General features: G+C 39.3%; 2 protein-coding genes across 4 annotated transcripts in view; both read left to right on the plus strand.

The window, feature by feature from the left end:
* The window catches only part of UBE2J1 (ubiquitin conjugating enzyme E2 J1), a 32,083-nt gene extending 23,617 nt beyond the window's left edge, over positions 1–8,466 (plus strand). For 2 of the 3 annotated variants that reach the window (XM_050894144.1, XM_050894145.1), the window contains exons 7-8: positions 208–339; positions 7,663–8,466. In XM_050894144.1, the coding sequence (XP_050750101.1) occupies positions 208–339; positions 7,663–7,932 (402 nt within the window). In that variant the 3' untranslated portion in view covers positions 7,933–8,466. The remainder of the gene's footprint in view (positions 1–207; positions 340–7,662) is intronic. The other variant, XM_050894146.1, reaches the window with a different exon arrangement.
* Positions 8,467–10,794: 2,328 nt separating this feature from the next.
* LOC127014329 (gamma-aminobutyric acid receptor subunit rho-2) overlaps positions 10,795–19,632 on the plus strand; it is a 39,745-nt gene continuing 30,907 nt past the window's right edge. The window contains exons 1-2 of the mRNA XM_050893645.1: positions 10,795–10,993; positions 19,118–19,224. Coding sequence (XP_050749602.1) covers positions 10,806–10,993; positions 19,118–19,224 — 295 coding nt within the window. The 5' untranslated portion in view covers positions 10,795–10,805. The remainder of the gene's footprint in view (positions 10,994–19,117; positions 19,225–19,632) is intronic.

Below are 19,632 nucleotides of genomic sequence, written 5' to 3' on the forward strand. Positions count from 1 at the left end.
TTTGTACATCTATAGTCTTATTTCCTAAAGAATGAGAATTTCTTAAACCTGTTGGTGTGTAATTGAAGTGCAGTTGGCATACTTGATTGTTACATTTCAGTAAGTCTCATATTCTCCATACATTAAAATACACATTCCAAAATAAGCCAAATCTTTTTGGAGCAATTTTGATCTTCTCTCTGAAGCGTACGTATGTACTCCTTGTAGGCAGAAATCAATTCATCCAGGAAGTCTGATGCTGGACCCTCAAACACGTCAGGATTGAACCACTCTGCTGCTTCACGTGAGCCCCAGCAGGATGGTGCAGCTAGAGCATTCCAAGATCCAGCAAGTGCAATGGTATGGTCCGTCTTTGAGCTTTGTCAGTGCAAGTACAGGCGTAGTCCGAACATGAAATCGGTACTGTTAAGCTGATTGGAGGCTTCATTAAGAGTAGGTAGTTCATACATTTCTTCTAGAACTTCCACATACTTTTATATAAAATCTATGTGTAAACTTTATCAAATACTATGCTGAATCGCTTTTAGAAATAGCGATCTCTTTGCTTTCACTTCCTTCTCTTAAAACCAATAAATAATGTTCTTGTAGCAATTCTTGTTTCCAGTAGTTCTTTTAATGTATGGGTTAACAGTTCATTAAAATATTATGGTGTCTGAAAGTACTACAATTTACCGTCTGCATAATATATCACAGGCTTTTGCAATAGAATTCTTAGCCAGAGGCAAAAAATGTTTCAGTGATAATTGGTAGCTTTTAAATATTAATTAAGGATATCTTCCTGGTTTTTATAACCTCTTAAGTAAATATGACTAAACTATTCTTACCATTTGAAGTATGACACTTACGTTTTAATACTGCTAGGTGTAGGGCTTACATAATGGTTTCAGAAGTGACCGAGGCCTGGTGGTGGGCCAAGGCAGCTGCTGTTATGACTGTGGCAAATGCAATCTAAATTCACTGATAAATTGCAGGCAAATCCCAGCTAAGCTATCTTTTTTAGAGAGGATGGGGCTGCAGATCGTTTAACAAAACTAAAACATGTCAAATAACATCAGACCATCTGTTGCATGTTTGCAACATGTTTTCAAGCTGTGTAGAAATAAAAACATGCTAATAGCATACTTTTTCCCCACAATAAGGATTTTTCCAGATTGTTCAGGATTTAATAAACCATTTAATTTTATTATTCTTATTACAAATCCTGGCTAATATAGTAGAACTAGCCAAAATACCAAGGCATTGCTAGCATTTTCTTGAGGAAAGAGAGGCTGATTTTTTTGAGTAATCGCATTTCTAAGAAATTTGTTTTAATCAATTATTCTGATTTAATAAGCAATGATTAATGTAATTTTCAGCAGAACAGTCCCATGTGAAATGAGACCTTTAAACATATAAATGTATGTAAAAATATTTATATGTGATAAACTGTAAATGATGAAAAGTGGATTCATGTTTTAAGGGATCAGACTGTCACACTCATGATTGTTAAGTTTGAGTTTGAAGTAATACCTGTGTTTCTGAGCTGCCACATTTTGAGTGTTAGGAATTTTCTGGAGCTATTGGGGAGTGAAAACTTACAGCCACATGGTGGAAGAAAGAAATGTGTAACAGGAAAGACTATTTTAAAGAATTTGAGCTTGCTATTTTTGTGTTCTTATTCATGCGAAAATTAATAGAAATCTTCTATGGGGCTGGAGGCCTTGATCCGCTAATAGGCGTGAAAGAGTATCCATGCAAACCTCAGACCCTTTCTGCTCAGCTGGGCTTCTTGCATGTGTAAAATCAGTTTGTTGGGTTAGTTCTTGTTGTGTAAAGACCTAATTCTACCTTACTAAGTTGCAAGTGTTAGATGTAGGCAACATCAAAACCATTTTTCTTCTTCTTGGATAAAATGTTTACCACTTACTCTACAAATGTGTGTTTAATTAAAAGCTATTGTAGAAAATTTGCTGTTGGGAACTTGAAATGTATGCCCTTTGAGAATAAAAAGGGCAGAGGTAGACCCAATGCTGAATCCTTGTATTAGCTTGTGTAATTCCTTCTGGTATAGTAGATTTAATGTGCCTAACTCTGAAGTCATGGGACCTTATGTCCTGCTACACAATACAGAGGAAAAAAATAGCAGTAATCATGCAGGAAGAATGGAGTGTTACCTTTCTTCTGCTCTTCGAACAGTTGTAACCAGTCTTCATTAAAAACATGATGGTAAATAGGTGCTAAGGAAAGGGTCTACCTGTAGGTGAAGAGGAGGGAATCTGTAGGCTATGTTTTACTATGGGAAAACCAATCTACAGACTGCTTCATCGGCGAGTTTGTTCTTTCCAGCAGCAATTGTCTATTCCATGATTTTTACCTTTAAGCTGCTTGAAAGGACAGAGATTTTTGCAATGAATTAATGGCAGGACAATTGTGAGTACAGTGATGCCCTTCCTGGGACAGGTTTAACTGAATTCTTGTGTGAAGAGCGCACTGAAATGGGTCTCTGGCATGGCATTGCTTTGAGTCCATTCCCTCTGTTCCACACGGGGCCTTATTTCTGAAGAGAGAATTTCTCATTCCATCAGAAGAAAAGATATTTTGAATTAACTTTCCCTTCTGTCAGCTTTCACTTTAGAAAAAGGAATATAGCCTCACTGACTAAAGTAGCACCAAAACATACAGTATTTCGGGAAAACATATTTTTTTTAGATTTCAAAACTCAATTTGAAATAGTAGTTTGTGTTTTAGTAATGGCAATTGTTATATTAACAGCAATGCTACCATAGTGTGAACTGTTGTGTTAGTACTTTAGTCTTACAGATTTTTGCCTATGAAGAGACTTACTGTGTGATGTAATTGTTGCATGGATGTGTTTGTCTATACTGTTGGAGAGGTGCACTCAGTGTTCTTGACTTCTGGGCTCTCCCTGCCTGACCTCATCTTCTAGGTCACTTCCCTCCTTCCCCATCTTCTCTTACTATTTTGCCAGACCAATAGCCAGTGTCTTGATGCCACACTTAAAATTACTACAGTGTCCACTTTGGTCTGCTCTCTAGCAGAGGACTAAATACCTTCCCAGTGTAATGTTGAATATGTGTTTCCTGAGTTCCTGCTGTTTAAAAAGCAGACAGAGGGACAGAGGTTGTCTCTCCAGAGTAGCACGTGGTGATGATGACTTTTCGCCATGCTTTTAACGTAGTACTATGTACTTTTCATCAAGACCTGCTCATTGGTTGTTCCTGTTCATGGCCCTGTTAGCAGTGACTGAAGTGTGCAACACTAGTGCAAATTTTGCACATTGGCTGTTAAAATTTTGTGCACCTGTATTATTAGAGAATATTTATCAAGTATTTAAATGACTTATCCTTGAATGAAGAAAAAGGAGGGGAGGGGGATGATTCTCACGCCAGTGATAGTTGCTTCCCAGGAGAACTTGTCATAAAAACATTAGTGAGGTTTGCAGGTGCACAGCATGAGAACGCTAAAAGGAACAATGCTGCCATGGAGGCTCTGGAAAATGCTGCCACAGCAGCTTGGGTAAAAGGATACAGAGCTGCAAAGAACAGGCTTTAAGCATTGTTAAGGCTAAAACAACGAGCTACCTAAAGCATTATGCAGCATAGTACTTGTGAGGAGTCTGAAGCCAGTGCAGAAAACATCTCTGACTAGACTACTTCTGACAATAGGTATGTACTTTTTTTTTTTTAATTTGTAGTAGCTGTTGATGTCTACTCAGGGCAAAGTAATGGTACATTACTGCTGTTCGAGTATTCAAACTGCAAGCAAGGCACTGCTGGAAGTTGGCTTGATAAAAGTAATCACCCTTAGCATTAAGAAAATGAGATTCTTCCATATCTGAGTAAAAGAATGTTTTTGAATGAATATATTGTAGATACTCAGGTTGGACTCAGGTGCAGATTAAGTCACCTACTGTGCCAGTGGTCACCTAAATGTTGGTACCAAAACTCTCATCACAGTCTGTGGGACTAGTTAGTGGAGGCTAGACAGCACTGCAGCTTACTGAGAAGCAGAGGCTGGTAGGCTGCATTGCTCTGTCTGTCCCCCTGCTTGCACTGACTAAATCCATGTGGACTATTATGGGAGTCTGAAATCCTACCATGCCTGTAGCAACCTGCATTTCATGTATTGATGTGGAATGATGTCCCACCTTGGTGCTTATAGTTGATGAATAAAGTTGATACTTGATAAGAATTATAAAGTGACAAGCTAAAAACTGTGGTTAGACTTTTTTCTGATAACCTGGGAATACATTAAACCTTGGTACACCTGTTATTAAACAATATACTGTAGTAGTGTCCTGCACTAATATACTGGCTGAATGAAGTGTTATAATGAGGAGTGATGAAATAAACAGTGTAGCTGAAGTCAACTAATCTTGAACTGATGAGGGAGGTTTCTGTGAGAAAATGAGGCTATGTTCTGATACATGAGATTTATAGAAGCCCTTATTTTTAATCAGATGTTCTGAATGATATATTGTTAAAAAGTATTCCTTTTATCACTGTTAAGTGGTGTCTTAAGTTTTGTAATACTATAGCAACAATTTTAAATGTCTTGGCAATCAGTATTACTTGGCCCAACTTTGATTCATTAAAAAATAGACATTTTTCTTATTAGCCATTGAGCCATGCTGTGTCGAAATTCAGCTGTTCTTCAGTTGGAAGTTATATGGACAAACAAGTATTTCACCTATCCTTATATCTTCTTATTTCTGTATCTCTCTGAGATCATGAGTATAACTGAAAGAGGCTTCAGTAACCCAGAGGATTTATATGGTTCTGAGTTCCTAGAGTTTGCTATATTTTTAAAACATCCCTTCTAAGATGATTATTTAATACTTCCAGCATTCTGATAAAAATTTTTAAAATAACAGCCTGGAGACATAAATGATGCAGTGAATGCTCCCATTCTTCAGTAGACTGAATATAGTGTAAATTTCCTTACTTGCATTTTGTTATACAATAGAACTTTTTGTTAATTCTAATATATGTACGTTTTACTGAACTAGCCTTATTCATCAAACTCAGATGTCCTTGGAGCAAAGTTTTCTACCAGTCCTAACAGTTTTAGAAGCTTCGAAAATAATATGACACATAAAGTGCATATTCAATGACTGTAAAGACCAGATGCTAAAGGTGGCTACAATGTAGCTCTTACTAAATATTTATTTTTAGTCTATTAAGCCCTCATCCCCAACATTTCCACTATGGTTTGGCAGAAAATGACTTAAAATTGGATGGAAATTGTGTCATGTGAGGTGCTGAGTTCGTCTAAAAATATTGAGATTTTTGCTTAAGGAGAATTTAAAAACTTGCCGTAAGCGAGGACAAGAAGATTGTGATTTTTTTAAAACTTACAATACAGCCCATCTGCCATTTTTGGGATTCTTAACAATTAAGTCTTCAAACAAAAAAATCTTTATCTAGCTGTATATATTATTTAAGATACAGTAGCATCTGGTCCCAAATTTATATCGGGTAACAATCACTGCTTTCTTATCTAACTTGCTTCTGCATGTCTGCTAATACTTGGTCATTATGTCGGGAATCCCAAGGCAGTGGGTTAGCTCAGCTTCAGGTGAAGCAGTCAGTCTTCTGCTACCCTGATGCATCTATATAATTCCCTCCAAAAAAATAATTTAAAGCCTTGCAATTGTCAGTGAGGTTTCTCTTGAATCACAGGTCTGCTCGTGTTTGTGTATGGCACCTTGTCTCATTCAGAACTTTCTGTTCTGTTTCAGGCCTTTCTGTTTTATTTTTGAATTAAAAATTTGCATTGTTGGGAAGAAACACAGGTGTGTGACAGCCAGTGCTAGTTACTTTTGTTAGTACGTATGAAGGATCAGGAATATTTCTAGACCTTTTCTTAATTCCTTTTTTAAAAGCTACTTTAAGAAGAATAACACTTTGCCTGCTGAATTTGCAGTTCTTGCTTCCTGAATTCACTTCTCTCCCTCTCCTATTCTGAAAGATGGGAGTGTAGATGAATCTAGGAACTTCATTTTTCAAAGGCTTAGCTTCCCTAAGTCTTTATTTTCCTTGGCATGAGGAGCTTTCAAGTGGGTTCAGTATGAAGCAGAATGAGTTTCTTCTGCAGTGTAGTGGAAATCATGGCAAGCTGCTCGTGGTGTTCTTGGCTGTCTCTGCTGATAAAATAAATCTTTTAAAAACATTTTTCTTTGAAGCTACCCAAGCTGCTTGCTTGCTTAGGCAAGAAACCTGTGTAAACAGGCAAGTTGTCAAATGTGGCGAGTAATTATATCAGTACTTCATTGCTGATAATAAACAGTGGGAAATCCTAATGATAAGGAGGTAGGAAAGGAAGGTCTCTTCCCTGGGCTAGTCAAATCACTGACTAGGTGAAAATTCAGAATTATTCTCCCACATGCAGAATATGTGGCCAAAGAGTCACGGGACCAAGTGCTACTTACTGTCTTGTGGATCATCAAACCTGATACACAGTTGAGGACATTCCCTATCTGGCCATGTGGAAAGGATATCTTTTGTGGATATAGTAGCTGGCCAAAACAGTGCTTAGGGTTATGGATATTGTGTCCATTAAAAGGCTTTTGCTTGGAAGCAAATATAAAATGTCCAGAATTCTAGTTTTACCTGCTGTAATGATAATCAGTCTTTTAGAAGAAGGAAGCGGGGAGAAAGCTAATTCTGGAAAATAGCTGCAGGTTGCTTTAAGTGGGAATACCTGCAAGCTGCTCTGAGAAGTGAAAAGACAACTTCAAAAAAATAATTTTTTGTCAGAGCTACTTTTTTTAAACACTTTCAAATTGAACCTTGTCAAAATGTTTATTTCCAACAACTGTGCTGTGTCACTATTTTTAATATTAAAATGTTGGAAGTTTGAGCCTTTTAGTATTGCAAGCAGGATTAGGCCGGTGGAATATCAGAACCCATAGTTTCAATCTTACAAACTGGAAAATGATTTTCTTTAGAATAATACTCCTGAGCTGAACATCAGTTGCCAATGTTCTTTTTTTTTTTTTTACTACATATAATGGTAGACCAACGTTTGACCAGTAGAGGGCAATAGGTATGTGCATGCGTAAGTACAGCGCTCAATAATTCGTGCTGGAATCACTGAGGTGTTTTGTGTTCAGGATTTTTGTTTTGTTTTTTTCCAGTGTTGTTGTTGGTGATGAGAACAGACTTTTGGACCCAGCTGTCCACAGGAAGCAGTGCAGCATTGCTTAATTACAGTTCTCTGGATTTCTCTCCTTCCTTTCTTGCCCTCTCCAACTTGTTTCCTCTTCAGTATAGGTGACATTACAAATCTTCAGAGACTTAACTATCTGGAGGATTATTAAAGATTTCTTGAACTGCAAAGACTTAAGCAAATCCTAGACAAAGATATTTGAAATCTCTTGATTTGGAACCAGTCTAGAATTCAAATATTGTTTGACAGACTTTCTTCAGACTTTTCTTGTCCTTAGAACTGCTAATTTGCAACTTGAAATAGACTTCTTCTCAAGGTAGTGTATGGAGAAAAACGATGGCTATAACAATCTCGTAATTACTAGTGACATGTATTATCAGGCTTTTGAGTATTAACAATTATCTGAAGAGTACATTTTAGTCCTAATGATTTTTATTCCTTGCTAATCTTATGCACTGTCTTGCCTCACAACTCTCCATGTTTCCTTTTTAGTCTGAAACTCAGAATAGCAGTGCAGCAGCTAGTCAAGAGCATACTCCACCTGCGTCCACCAACACGTCTATAAGTCCTCGGCAGCGCCGTGCCCAGCAGCAGAGTCAGAGACGGGCTCCGTCTTCAACTGACTTTAATCGGATACAGCAACCAAGAGTCAACATGAACAACACTGGATCAACTGTTCTGATTGTCCTTCTGACTTTTGCATTGGCAGCTCTTATATTTCGTAGAATATGTTTGGCTAACGAGTATATATTTGAGTTATAAGGTTGTTTGTTGTAACAGTGGTGACTTGAATGCTTCATTGAACATTCTGTATTGGATATGACGTGAGAACTGTTTACAAAGATTACTTTTTGTATTTACGCTTAAATCCTTATGAATGTTAATGTACCTACAGATACATTACTTGTAAGAAAATCAAAATTGGACATTTAACTACAACAGGTGTTAATTGAGTGCCCACTAGATACTTGGAGAAACAGTGCAGTGGAATAGTAACATTAAGCATGTGGGAGGGGAGTCAATTTCAGTAATTTATCAACTAGAAAAAGACAATTTTAAACAAGTGGTTGATTCACTTTTTTATGGACCGTAAATGCAATTAATCACTGCATCTAAGTTAGTACAAGATTTGACGTTGGAGAAGGAATTATAAAACGAAACACTACTATGTGTTTGTGTCCAGTGAACTCTTAATTTGGAGCGGATACAGTTTTGTAACCACTTTTATTTACCGTGACACATTTCTAGAGGGGGAACACATACAAATTGGTTGTGATGCTGCTTTGTGTGTGTGAAAGGGGGAAAGGAGTAGGGGAGGAAAGAAGGGGCCAGAAAACTACTTGCATTATTTTGATTTTTTTTTTTTTTTTTGGAAGAAAGATTGGATAATCTTTTGCAAGATTTGAATGTCGTCTTCTAATTCTCTCAATTGTATATCTTGGTTTTTTAAATTTGAAGATTATATAAAACATGTCTATTCTTGCAATAGTTATAAATATGTAATATAATTATTTACCCAGAGCTATTGTCTTTTAATTATACCAGAAATATACATAATGTGTTGAACTGAATGTTTCATATGTGGTTTTATTTACTAAAGAAAATTTAAACCTTATTATACTTAAACTCTCGTATATATGAACATGCTTAAGAGAAATATTTATTAAAACCCTGGTAGTAATAAACAGTTTCAAGCCAGTCTTCGGTTATGTTTCAAGTATCACATGGCCTTTTGTTTTTTGTTCGTGGGGTTTTTTTTGTTTGTTTGTTTCAGTGGGGTTTTTAAACCTAAAATCAATATTGGAGCCAGAGGCTTTCTGTATTATTAGTTTATTCAAAAAATAACTGGTAATATTCATGAATGCTGTGTAATCACATATACAAGCAATAGACCTACAATTGTTAGGGTTTTGAGAGGTTTTGTCTGTGAATGTTTAAGTATTGCAGTGAAGTAGAAGAAAGCAATCAGTGGGATAATTTTCCTCTTGTATTATTTTTCAGATTTAAATGTATTCTAGCATGTTTATTTCAAAGACAATGAAATTTAGCTAACTTTCATTTCATTGCTGTCAAACATGATAGCACTGACTTAAGTGAGATTCTCATCTTGTTTCTCAGCAAGTATTTATCAGGCTACCTACAGCTCTCCTAAATTTTGTTAAATGTAGTATGTATTAGTGTTGTGAAACATTAAAGTAGCTGTAACTACTTCTAAAATAAGGAAAGCCCATTGTGTGTCTAAGGGGGATGTGAAAATTAAAAAAACCCAAAACCTGAGTTCCTTTTTAGCACTTCTTGTGGGTTGTTGATAATCTTGTTTGCAGGTACAATGGAAGAAAGATCAAAAAATAGCTTTCTTAAGAAGTTTAGACGAAAGTATGTAGTTTGTTCAGCCAGTTCAGCAGTTACTTATGCATTCTGCTGCAGAACAATTTGATGTCAATATATTAACTGATCTGGTTTTACCTAATTTGTATACTTATTTCATTAGAAATTAAAAAAAACAACAACACACAAAACCCAAAAAACCCCACACTAAAACCCCCCAAAGCCTCTCCAGATCCTGTAGCCTCTAAAATGAAAGTAGTGTGTTTCGTAGTTGGTATGTTGCTTGAATACCTGTTCTATTCAAGTATTGCAAACCTGAGCTCACAGGAGAGAGTTCTGAAAGAGATCTGACCCAAAAGAGAGTTTTGCCAGGTTTTGACCCGCTTGCTCCTCTGGAAGCTTTGCTCTGAATGTGCTTTTCTTTTCCTAGAGCCTCACTGCTGTGCCAAGCAAACTTTTGCTCTCGTACCTGTGCCACACACTGGCTTTTAGTAAAGCAGCTGAGTCTTCTGCAAAGAGGCCAGTTTACATTGCCCTTTGAACGGGCTATGAGAAAATAAGCTTCGAATGGTTTCTGAGAACAGCCTCTTCCTTGTGATTACAGAAATAGCTGCTTTGTACCTTTTCATTTCGCTCTTTTTTTAATAAGAGTTAAAATGCCTGATTGTGCAAGTACCTATTTGAAAAATAAATATTAATGGTGACTTGATTTATGTGAAGAGTCGATTGCATGTATCGATACTTTGGGGTTTTCTGTGTTTTAATTTTCCTTTAAGAGTTAACAGTAAATAAAGTCATCATTTTCAGAGGAAACAGCTCATCTTTTATCTTCAACAGCATAAAGAGCCAGACTAAATCGGAAAATAAAATCTCAACTGCTAAAAACCCATCAAAATATGTACATTTTACAATGATATACGTGTCTGAAACGTGGCACAGGCGGTTTCCAGTTGAAAAAAACAGCATGCGAAAGAACAGAATCTGGAAAGCCTAATGAAAAGGGACAGCCCAGTTTTACACAGTCTGGCAGAAGGATAGCACTGTCCTGAGATTAGGGGATTGAGCAAAAAGCCGGCATGCAGAATTGCGGGGTTTTATATAATGGCTTTAGTAAATATCCTTTAGGACCCAGTGGAAATGTTTGGTGAGGCAAACTTCATGAGTAATGGCCAATCATTAAGCGGTGATGAGGTAAAAGCTTTGAGTGAGAAGCCCCTGAAAGCCTGTCAAAAACATCACGTCGGGAAAGCAGCGTTTCTGCCACCGATCGCCGACAAACACGCGACGCAGGAATTAGAGTTGATTCAATGTTTAAACCCGGGGGGACTTGCACTACAGGAGGTTACTGGAGTGCAGAGTGCCCGACTCCTATTTTCAGCAAGATGCCTTATTTTGCAAAACTCCTGTTATTAACCTTTTGCTTAGTTCTTCTTGTGGAAAGCAAAAAACACAGGAGGCGGCGGTGGACAAGCCAGCTGGAGGTGCAGAGGGCAAGGTAAGGGTTATTAAAACACCTAAGTTGCTTTTCCTGGAGTGTTATAAATACATCGCTACATAGACATAAAAATCTGCCCTGTCAGTGTCTTTGTGTATATTGTATGTGCAAAGAGCTTTATAGATAATGTTTTTATAACAGTCTTTTATAATAGTTTTTATAATAGTCCATATAAATGGACACATTTAATGCTAATGTTAATTAACTCTTAATGAGGCAGGTTTTGCAGAGAAGTTGACCACTTCAGCATGGATTGTGGTAAAAATATTCTTAGCCCTATATGTGAATTACTGAGAGAATTCAGAGAAGTTGCAATTAATAGAGATGTTCGAATCTACATATTGTTTCAGCACTGGTTCAAGAGCAGGTTATTTACCCTGCTTGCTGGAATGTCTGTGCTACTTATGTTCACTTAAAATTGCATGTTATGCTCTAACAATTTGAGGTGGGGATGTTGGTTAGCATGTGTTATACTAATTAATAACAAATAAATCCCTGGAAGTTACCCAGGGATTGTAAAATTAAAAATATATTTTGAAGAAATACATGGAAGCTTTAAATATATATATATGTATATATATATAAAAGTCAAGCAAGAGCACAAGAAAGAGTTAAAGGTCTTGGCAAAGTTTATTAGATTTACTGTTGCTGAGATTTGACCGGAGGTTTACATCAGAAAAGATAATCTTCCAAACCTGTCAGACAGTCCAAAGTATGTTATCCTTTTTTGTAGTTATGTCATCCAGTGGCAATTATATCTTAGAAGACTGTTCATTGTTTGAAGAGCTCAAAAATAAAATTGGGTTAATCCGTCTTATTAAATGGCTTCGCTATGGCTGTAAACCTTCATCTTTTCATTTATTTTGTTGGGTTTTTTTGTTTAACACTCAACGCTTTTATAGGGAGTGTTGTTACTTGAACATTTTACAAAGAAATGTTGTGATATAACTGCAAGCAAAGAATACCTACTATGCTCTCAGATTTATACTACTTATTGAAAAAATACAGTAGCATATGCTTTTAGTGACGTAAATGTTATAAAGCTGAAACAGCTAGGGCCTGATTCTGAAATCCTAAAGCCAACTGAAGTTTTACCACTGATTTCCACAGAATCTCCGTTATTGAATGAAATCTTTCATTTAACACTGAAAATTTTTCTAAGTCTATGTTCTGGGAAATGTGGGGGATTCAACAGTAGCATTTTCTTGCAAACCATTCACGTGTAGTAGAGATCATCTACTTTGAAGTAACAAAATAGTAGAAATCCTTCTTTTAAACATGACTTTGCCCCAAAGTTACTGCCATTCTCTGGGTTAAAAGTTGTCTGAATATTTTGTACTTCATTTAAACATTGCAAACATAATTTACAATTTCTACAGTGCCGTTATTTTTGTGAAGCTGTGATAGAGTGGAAGTCAAAGCACTGCTAAAATTATTTATGTAAATGAATTTACTGTAAAGGATAACTGATACTATTTGGTTTCCTGAGGAATAATGATTTTAATGAACAGTTTTCCAGCCAGGTAGAACCTGAGGATCTATATGTCATATATATATATACACACACATATTTCCTATGCAATGTACTTATTTAAAAGTATATGAAGTCAAGTTTTAGGGACTATCAAATGTGAATGACATTTTAAAATGCAGAGAATTTCACAATATTGGAAAAAAAAAAAGGACTTTATGGAGTGTTTAGATTTCCAGTTACGGAGAAAAAATAGAGCTATGTCTAAACGAGCAATGAATAGTGGACTTTTCTAGTAAAAGGAAATTAAAACGAGTTCCAACACTGGTTTTCTAATCATGTAAGAGAAATGAAAACAGCGTCCTTTTTAATAATTTCATCACATTTTCTGCTTAATATTTCTCTTGCTAACTTACCATAAGAAATACAGTAAATTTTACAACAAACGTATTAGCCAAGAAAGTTTATTCCTATGCTTGGGAATCTACATTCAATAAGTTTGATATTTTGTGTCCTTTAAGGTGATACATCAACCTGATCTAAAGATCTTTATATTGATTTCAAGCAGCTAGCTTGGGTTGTGCAAGTGCAGAACATCTTCAGTTCCATAGTTCCTTACTTGAACATTGTATAGAGGTTCTTACCCACGGAGCTCTGCGGGCTTGGGGTAACTGGTCCTGCAGGCACCGAGACAGCTCTCCGCTATGTGTACACAGAGAAGTCGAGCCTGTGCCTTCATGGGGAAGGAAAATGCCAAAGCCAGGTTAGGGCTGTGGAGTTAGGAACGCAAATTAAGAAAAGCCAGGTTAAGGGTTGCCTGTGCATCCTTAATTACTCCCCTTGTTTTATGGTAATATTGAACTGTAATGCGTTATTTTTTCTATGAGTGGTACCTCACTCAGTATGCTGAATGGATAACACTTGCTTAATTAGAAACTGTGTCGTGTTTCATTTTCTCTTACTCCTGCACCCCCCACCTCACGATAATGCAACTCTTCTACAAAAGGGAGGTATGACTTAAAGAAGCAACTGCCTCTGTGCAGCACTGCCATGACCATTGGCTGGAGCAGCTTCATGTTATGCTCTGGAGAGCCCAGGCTTTGCGCAGGAAATTGGTGTGTGCTCATTGAGTGGCAGCTCCCGGCTTTGTACTTTGATGGTAGGTTTTTTACATTTTCCAGGGCTATGGTCCCTGTCTCTTACAAAACTGGGTGAAGGGATTCAGTGACACCCATTTGTATAAAGTTGAGAGCCTTTTTGCTGATGTACGAGCTCGTGAACGGCACATGAAACCAAGGGCTCGTAACTGACAGAAGATTTGTCAGTTAAAAAATTTTGCATTTCATTCTGTTTTAGAGAAGTCAAGATAAATGAACTGCAAAGTAAAACCTGTCAGAGTCACCTGGGTAACTGCTGGGCAGGGGATGTTGGCCCCAGCGTTACCTACACACCAGGGAATAAATTTCCAGAGAGGAGGTAAAGACTTTGGTGCTGAAGGAGATGGTGTAAGTGTGGAAAGGTGCAGGTGTATGTGTCAGATGGGCCATGGTCTGTGCTGTCGTGTTGCTAGCCGGGATTTTCCAGGGAGCTGTGTACTGCTGCCAGGCCACGTCAGACTTGCAATGTGTCGTACTGACTGTACAGTACATGTGTATGTGTGCTTGTAGCTTCCTTGGAGCATCAGCCTTACTGTAAGTGCCAAGCAAGTGCTGTTGGCATGTCCAACACTGGATTGGAAACAGTTTGGGGTACTCTTCAGTAGTTCTGTGGTTGCTGCATCTCAGGAATCACAAACAAATGCTGGTAGTCCTCCTAAACTACCCATCTGGACAGAATTTCCATGCAGAAAAAGACAAACTCTGAAAAATAGTGCTTTTGTTAATATTTATTGCTCTATAAAAATTACTGATAATGCTTCTGGTAATGGTTATTGCTCTGCATAAATTGTCCTAGAAGAGAGAGTTCAGGAGACACTTGCCATCTCGATTGTGCCTGTGAATGCTGTGTTTCCAATGGCCTCTGCACTGGACAGACGGACACAGTCTGGCTCAGAGTCTGCCTATTCCTCTCTCCTAACAGTTGTGCAAAGCCTCATGCTTCAACCAGCAGAAACACTGCACTTTTGAAATAGAAGTTGCTTTGAGCCTCTGTTAGCTAAAGACTTCCTGCCAAGGTTTTTGGAAGTGGTCGGTGATTTGGAGTATCATCTCATTAGTGATGGAATTTTCAGGACACGCTACATGCCAGCCTTTGGTTGGGACCCAGAAGCAAAAGTAGACCGTCAGGGCATGGCAGCACGCAACTCAGCACACAGACTGTTTTTCCAAACAGCGGTCCACTGGGGCAAGTAGTCTGCTGATCCCTGCTGAAACGGCTGCTGCTGGCAGGCGTGCTCCCTCTGTTGCCTTGCAGGGCTGCATTTTTCCCCCCAACTTACGACCAGGTGCAGCAGACAAGTCTTCTGACCTGTGATACCTCCCAGCCCCTACTGATCCCCTCTGCTCTCTGGTGATTTCTCAGAAAATGCAGTATTTGTAAGTGGCTCAGGGGTTAAAATGTTGATAACCATTTTTTACAGGTGTGTTGCTCACCTGGGGTTCAAGTCCAGGGCATTGCACAGCCTCTAGTTGTGCAGGGTCTCATGCCTCCTGAGATTTTTTCACCAACACCACAGCTTCACAGCAGGACCAAATAGCAACGTGAAACAAAATCAGGGAGAGACATGCGCGCACACGAATGGCAACAGCAGATCTGAGAAGGAAACCTCGTGCCTTATCTTGGCTGTGTGCTCCAACTATGGTTCATGTTTGCAGTTATGACTTCCCTGCTGTTGCTAACGTTGCCCCCTCTGACTGTGCTGCAGCTGTGTAGTTGTCCGTGTAGACTGTGAGGTCTTCAGAGCCTCAGCACTGCTTCCTCACCAGCCTGCGTGCATTCGGCGCTGTCTCTTAAACAGTCGTGCCTCCTGCCTCTTCAGCAGAACAGTGGCCTCTGGCTCCCTTGGCTAGACCCGTTATCCCCCACATCTCCATCATGTGGCTCTTCGCAGTGTTCCCTGCCCAAGCAGCCTATTTACAATGGAAAGCTGAGCGTTATCACGGTGCTGTACCTCTGCAATTAAACACGCTGGTTTCCTTTTGCTTCTGCTGGCACTGGCGCGACTTGCACTGATTTCACAGTGAGGAGGGCCTGTAATTGGTTTTTGTTTTCATGAACCAAAGATGACATCTTAAGTGGCAGGGGGCGTGGGGGCAGCCAGGCAGGTTGGATAGTTCTGCCCTGAAATAGTGAAAATAAAAGGCTGAGCTTTTTAGCCTTGCAAGGGAGTGTCTCTGCATAAAACATCTTTGTGAATTTTACCCTCTGCTTATGTTAATGTTGTTGGCTTTGGGCTCGAAGGATATAGGAAGAGGCAAGGAGTGCAGGGTTTGGGATACGCTTGGTAAAAAAAAGCTCCATTTATTGCTGTGAAGAACAAATGTATTCTGCATTCATCTTTAGTAAGCTAAAAACATGAACAACCATAGAATGGGTTTTTTTGTTTGTCTGGTTGAAAACCATACTTTATAAAACCAAGCAAAAATGGAGGGTCCCAAACAGTAGATGATAAGGTGTGTTGGGCATGTGACCATGAGATATTCCTAATGTGTACAACAACAGTGACTGTGTCTGAGTTTGTGTCCATCATTTTCCAGAGTCTGATTCTGAATAAAAGTGATTGGAAAGGAAAATATTAAAAAAATTCAGGGCAATAATGGAGAAGCCTTTACAGAAGCTCAATGAGATACCTGTCCCCTTCTCTTTTCTGTAAACAGGAACAAGTCCTCACAAAAGACAGTTTTATAAAACTCATCCCACTTGAGTGAAGTGTAAACAGCAATAAAATTATATATGAAAAACATGGCAAAAAAGAGAAAGGGAAATGGGTGACTTTAAATAAATAGTGGTGAATTGCAGAGAGAGCATACAGCTGAAAAAAACCCTGACAAATCTGTAATCAGAAGTGCTAAAGACCATAAGTACATCAGGGAGGATTTATGAGATACCAGCGATCACATTGTCAGTAAAGGTGCCCGATGAGCAGGAGGGTTCAGTGCATCCTTCAGCTCTGCAAAGGCACTGGCAGCTGTATTCACCTTTGCTGCAGATAATGAGATACTTCCTATGCCAAACAGTGGTGAGGGTGGCATGGGATACCTGCCAGAGAGGATCAGAAGATACCAGCATCGCTGATGTCACTTACTGTTATAAAGAATGGGTTTTTTTCAAACAAACTTGGTCTTGCTTTTGGATTAGACAAAAATAGTTATTATACATTTCAAAGGCTGTGTAGACTGCCTGTCATTAAAAATAGCTCTATACAAAATCTTTGTAAATGGATTAAATTGATTAAAAATTAAATGACAGACTTCTGTTCGTAAATTCTGAATCGTCCATCATGTACCTGAAGGACTGGGCATGAACTGATGATTAAATGCTCGCTCTTAAATACAACTCCTGGCTCAGGAAGTTCCTGAAAGCCTTTGTTTTCTTCCTAAGGCAGCATCGGTGTCCCCAGCCAGCCCTCTGAAGCCTCTGCAGCCACAGACTTGTTCTTAGCAACTCTCCTGTGTGCTATTTGCTGTTTGATGATTTTTAAATTAATTGATCAGAGCTTGGCGTTTCAGTGAGGCTGTGCCATCGATTTACAAGATAGCACTGTAATACCATCAGGGTTTTCCCATACTATTTCCTCATACAGCATGCAATCCAAAGTTTTATTGGATTTTTAATTTGATTTTTCTCCCCCCATTCTTTGAGTAGAGAGGTTTGCTTGAACATTCACTTAGGCCTTTCCCTGATGGTTAAAGTCAGGTAGCCACAGGAATATCATTCTTCTCCACTTCCAGCTTTTCAGGCGCAGAGGCAATACTGCGGATTGTGGAGCACTTTGTCAGCAACCCTAGCAAAGAAACTCAACCTTCCCCTGCAGCAAGCAGTTAAAAGCTAAACTTTTGCCTCCAACCATTCCCATTAATGGCTGTGCTTGGGTTTATCCCCCTGCTTTTAGGTAAACATTAATGCAAGCTGTGTTAGGAATGCACTTGCTCCAGCTGGCTCTTTTTTTACAGCCAGCTGGGAGAGAGTTGTTCCGACATCCCGATTTAAACAGGAGCCCAAAGTGAGGTGAGGGGGATCCAAATTTTCCTATGTGGCATATGCCCTGGAGCACGTGGACTTACACTCCTTCAAAACATCCATTTAATACAATTTTTTTAAATTCTGTTCCTTCTTTTTCACCTCCTTATTAAAGTAAACAGGTTGTCAATGTTAGCAGCAGCTATCAATGCCCCTTAGGTTTTATAATTTCTTTTCTGAATTGAATGCTCTGATGAGAAACTTTTCTTCTGATTTGCGATTTATGCTCCCTTTGCTCATACTCATCATGATTTGTATTTTAATGACCCTAAAGCACATCCACGGCCCTTCCACAGCCACACTTCTGTGTGTAGTGATGGTTTTCTAAGCCCTGAATTTTTAACCAAGATTTTAAGCCTAATTCACCCTCATTTTTGTATCTAATAGAGTAGTCCCTTTATTTTTCCTCCAAGATTTTTGTTCTTTACCAGCCAGTAATATTTCTCCCACACAGGCAAATGAATCTGAACCCTTTTGTGTAAAGTTCTTTCCATTTATTTATCTTTCTATCTTTCTTTTTAGTAAGTTGCTGACAAACAGCTAATTGCAGCAGTATTTACAACTTTGTCAGATCCTATGCCCAGAGCAAAGGAGTTGAGGAATCTTAATGGTCCAAGCCCTCTCTTCCTGCACCGCTGGGGAAAGCCAGGGATGCTGATCTGGATTTTCTTCCCAAAGCCCATGCAGTAACTATCTGTCTGCTGCTTAGTTACGCACTTACGCCATTTTAGTGACTTTCTTACACTTTTCTCAGGGGTTTGTTGTCATCGTTGTTCTACTGTTATATGATCTCTCAAATAAAAGGTTAGGACTTCTTCCCCCTTAATATTGAGAAAAGTGAAGGATTGCAGATCTTGCTGACTTCTTTAGGTAAGACCCCTCTTTTCCTGCTGCTGTGGCAGGAAATGGCTGATTTTGTCATTGTTAAAAGTCGAAAGGCAAAGCGAGCGCTCTGTCCACACAAACTGCTGGTACTCAGCTGATGTTCCTGGGGCAGATAGTCTCAGACTAGCGTATGACATTGCGTGACCACTGTCGAAAAGAGCATTCTCATGATAATGTCGCCTTGGTACCCAGCCAAGTCCTGGCTGGGTAACGGGTGGGGCAGAGTCAGCTGCTTCTACTGTTGCTTGCTCTGTCACATTTGCTGCATTCCAGCACCTCCATGAAATGCTGTGCTCTCGGCCTCGTGCCTCCCCAGGAGCTGTGGTGTCTGGGGTGGGGAAAGCACCGTGTCCATCTTGGAGCTGGCTGAGATGGCAGGGCTGCCCGTGGAGGGGGCCAGGTCTGAGTTAATGCTGTGGAGAAGCAGCGTTGGGGCTGCCATGCTGGCCTACGCTGCGGTGCTGGCAGCAACCCAGCTTCCCTCCCTGGGGCTGCGCCCACAAAGCTGGAATCAGGCAGGCAGAAGTCGGCCGCAGAGTGCTGCTTGGGCCGCGGGGATGTCAGACCAACGCTATTGCTGTCTTTTGCAGTCACATCTATAAGAAGAATCATGACGTGACCAAATCCTGGAAAGGAAAGACGGAGCAGCTTCTCAGAGTCGACGACCATGACTTCACCATGCGGCCGGCTTTTGGAGGTGAGAATAAAGTGGTTCTCTTGATTTCATGCTCATCTAATTAAAAACCATCTAATCATCTAATTAATCATCTAATTAAAAAAAAAAACCACCCTCTGGCCAGATACACCAGTGTGAAGGGAAAGGACTTGGGTGGTCTTAGGAGATATTCGAGGCAATTCAGAGAGGCCTCACTCTCACCCTCACCTCATAGTCCTCTGTACAGCTCCTACACTCCTTCCTGTTGCTGAAGTTGGCTCTTTTTTTGGCTAGTGTTCCCCAGAGCTCAGGATGGACCCTCCCGGCAAGGGTTTCGCTCTGTTGAGAAGATGAACAAGCTGCAGGTTTTAATGTTCGTTTGCAGTTGTGAAGTTGCAATGAGCTTTGCAGCTGATGTGATCAAATTGCCAAGTAAAGAACTTGTTAGGT

The sequence above is a fragment of the Gymnogyps californianus genome, chromosome 3 (assembly GCF_018139145.2).
Source record: "Gymnogyps californianus isolate 813 chromosome 3, ASM1813914v2, whole genome shotgun sequence".
Lineage (NCBI taxonomy): Eukaryota > Metazoa > Chordata > Aves > Accipitriformes > Cathartidae > Gymnogyps > Gymnogyps californianus.